Genomic DNA, 3,422 nt, shown 5'->3' with positions numbered 1-3,422 from the left:
CTGGCTCGTGAACTGCTCAGCTCTGTGTACCTGCAGATCTGGCCTCTTTGTCTCTTCCATCGCTCATCCCTGGAAATTAATCTGTGACTCAGCAAAGACTTAGGATCAGAATTTGCTTCTTCTTTAAGCTTTGTCTTTAAAAACAGATGAACCTACTACAATTTGTATTTCTTTTATCCTGCTGTGGATGCCACTTGTCAGTATCTGGTATCTTTCTTGTGGCTCTAGTAGGAGGAAGTTCTTCACTGATGCTGTCTGCCTCAGACTCATCTGTGGAATGAGGTTAAATGTTTTTCACCAGTCTCTGGCTTGGATCTCAGTAACAGCTCTGTCTTGAAATGTTGTTTTGGTCTTGGTTTCCCTCATAGTCCAAAAACCTGGTGAACACACACATTCTCTACTTAGTCCATAAAATGCATTTTGGGACATGTCGACTTTTTTTGTTTACTTCTATGTTTGGACAGGTATGGGCTTCCTATGTGGTGCAGTGGTAAAGAATCTGCCTGCCAATACAGGAGGCACAAGAGATGCAGGTTCTATCCCTGGGTCGGGAAGATCCCCTGGGGGAGGAAATGGCAACCCCCTCCAGTATTCTTGCCTGGGAATTCCCACAGTCAGAGGAGCCTGGTGGTCTGCAGTCCATGGGGTCTCAAAGAGTTGGAAACCACTGAGTGACCCAGCACACACGCACCGGACAGGTTCACAAGGGTTGGGTATACCTTCTTCATTTTGCTGCAGTTTTCTTCTGGCCTTTATTTATTCCTACATAGGAACCAAATGGATTAAATATTTATTTCCTCCTTTGAAATTTATGCTCCTAAAGCATAAGGAGTTTTAACCAGGAAAATACTTAAGGCCAGTGGGATGCTGAGTTAGTCAAGAAGACTAACGGAGAAGCTTCCTTTATTATTGGAAACTCAAAGCTGGTTATTTGACTATAAGATGCATCCTGCCTGCTTGTAGAAAGACTGGAGATGATGCGCAGCAAAGCAGGTGGGCAGAAAGGAGAGCGGATGGCGGGCAGGGGCCCTCTGTGGCAGTGCAGCTGCAGCAACTTATTGGCACCTTTGGCTTACAAAAACCCTGTAGTCCATACCTCGAGTGCTTGTCGTAGCACTTAGGAGAGGCCACCCCGTGATAGGCTAGCTAGTTATCTATAGAAGAACAAACTTTTCCTTAGCTCAGAGTTCTCACATGTGTATTGCTGTATGTGCTTTGTATTCTGGCCTTTTCGGTAATTATTTTGCCTCTTTAAGCTATAGAAGTTGTACCTATAGCAAGGCTGTTCACGTGGAATTGGGCTATTACGACAAGAGTTGGTGGAATTATCCTCATGTGCGCTAGGGAAGGGAAGGGAAGGACAGTTGGAGTCCTAGTGCTGTTGGTCTGTCACGCTGCTCTGTCCCTGACAGTATATCCCCGTGGCTCCTAAAATCAGGGACCAATCATTCTACTGGTACCAGTTGCAGATAACCATCTTTTTGAATGCGACCCTGAGCTCTGGGCTCCGAAAGGCATATATGAAGGGGTCGATGACGGCGTTACACATGATCAACACACCATTCACCTGGAAGAGGGACATATAGCAGGCACAGTAGGGGTCAGCCGGGCAGAATGTCATCAAGAGGACGTGAAGGACAAAGGGTGCCCAACAGAAAATGAAGACTCCGAGCAGGACAGTCAGTGTGACGGCCCCTCTCATGTTGGCTCTGGGAAGGGAGGAGGTCCTCCTGGCGTGGGAGCGGGCCAGCAGGAACATGTGCACGTAGAGGCACAGGATGAAGGCCAGCATCAGCGGGAACAGCGCTGTGAAGACGATCACCGTGGGGACGTGATGGGAGAAGGTCACGATGGTGATGCCACTGCCCGTGCAGCCTGCCCAGAGGACTGTCAGGACGATGAGGGCGCGATGCGGGGTCACGATGCGGTGGTACTGCAGAGCGTGGAAGATTGTGATGTAGCGGTCAGCAGCGATCACAGACAGGCTGCAGATGGAGCCGAGGAGGGAGAGGATGAACAGGGAGTCCACCACATCATCTGCTGTGCTTTCAAAACTGCCTCGAGGCTCGAGGTAACCCATGTTTCTGAACGTGATCAGAACATTTTCCAAAATCTTGTACAGGCTGCCCAGCATATCAGAAATAGCCAAGCTGCAGATGAAAAAGTACATGGGTGACTGAAGACTCTTATTCTTGGCCACAGCCAGAAGGACCATCAGGTTCTCCAAAACTCCGACAATGGATACTGTGAAAAATATCTCTTCTGGCAAAATCACAGCAGGACAGTCCGAGTTATTTCTTGCTGTACTGTTGATGTTTTCATACAGATTGAGAATGTGTTTCATCTTTCCTGTGTGCAGGTAAGACAGAAACGTTACTGGAACTTGACAGGAAACTTGATTGATTCTCCAGAATCTTTTCTTCTTTGTAGTTCTTGCTGAAGACCTGAGGTTAAAAAGTATATGTAGGAACATTAGTTACAAAATAGATCACAAAATAAAAACAAGCCATGATACCTTTGAGGAAGCTCTGTTGCCTCTGCAAAATACAATGGTGGAATATTTAAATAAAATAATTTATTGGACCCTCATCTTTTAAAAAATCCTTCCTAAATATATATTTTTAAAATGGAAGTATAGTTGATTTAAAATGTGTCAGTTTAAGGTGTACAGGAAAATGATTCAGCTATACATATGTGTGTATACATATATTTTTGTCAGATTCTTGAATATAGTTCCCTGTGCTATGAAGTATATCTTTATTGTTTATTTTATGCACAGTTAACATATAGCTGTTAATCCCAAACTCCTTTTATCCTTTCCTTTCTTTCCTCTTTGGTCACCATAACTTTGTTTTCTATGTCTGTGAGCCTGTTTCCATTTTGTAAATAAGTTCACTTGTTTCATTTTTTTTTTTAGATTCCACATATAAGTGATATATTTATTGCTCTTTCTAACTTAGTTCACTTAGTATGACAGTCTCTATGTCCATCCATGTTGCTGCAAATGACATTATTTCATTCTTTTTTATGGCTGCATAATATTCTTTCTTTCTATGTGTGTGTGTGTGTGTGTGTGTGTGTGTGTGTGTGTGTATAACACATCTTTTGTATCCATTTATCTGTCGATGGACACTTAGGTTGCTTCCATGTCTTAGCTGTTGTAAATAGTCCTGCTATGAGGATTAGGGTGTGTATTTCTTTTTAAATGAGAGTTTTCATCTTTTCCAGACATATGCCTGGGAGTGGGACTGCTGGATCATATAGCAACTCTATTTTTAGTTTTTTAAGGAACCCCCAGCTGCCACCAACAGTGTAGCAAGTGATTGTGGCTGTAACAACAGTTATGTGGGGTAACTGGCAGATGCTTTTTGCAAAAGAAAAGGGAACATGGGCAACTGTAAAATGAGGTTTTTTTATACTGA

The 3,422-nt window shown here is 43.7% G+C and overlaps 1 protein-coding gene across 1 annotated transcript; it reads right to left on the bottom strand.

Moving 5' to 3' along the window:
- Positions 1 to 935: 935 nt before the first annotated feature.
- MC2R (melanocortin 2 receptor) lies at positions 936 to 2,440 on the bottom strand. The gene has a single exon (XM_043444349.1). The coding sequence runs from the start codon at positions 2,342 to 2,344 to the stop codon at positions 1,451 to 1,453; it is 894 nt and encodes a 297-aa protein (XP_043300284.1). The 5' UTR covers positions 2,345 to 2,440; the 3' UTR covers positions 936 to 1,450.
- Positions 2,441 to 3,422: the final 982 nt, after the last annotated feature.

The sequence above is a fragment of the Cervus canadensis genome, chromosome 23, assembly GCF_019320065.1.
Source record: "Cervus canadensis isolate Bull #8, Minnesota chromosome 23, ASM1932006v1, whole genome shotgun sequence".
Taxonomy (NCBI): domain Eukaryota; kingdom Metazoa; phylum Chordata; class Mammalia; order Artiodactyla; family Cervidae; genus Cervus; species Cervus canadensis.
Note: the sequence above shows the minus strand (reverse complement) of the source record. Positions and strands in the feature narration are given on the sequence as shown.

Excerpts from the sequence above, each read along its gene's own strand:
- MC2R (XM_043444349.1), bottom strand. The coding sequence starts at position 2,344 with ATGAAACACATTCTCAATCTGTATGAAAACATCAACAGTACAGCAAGA.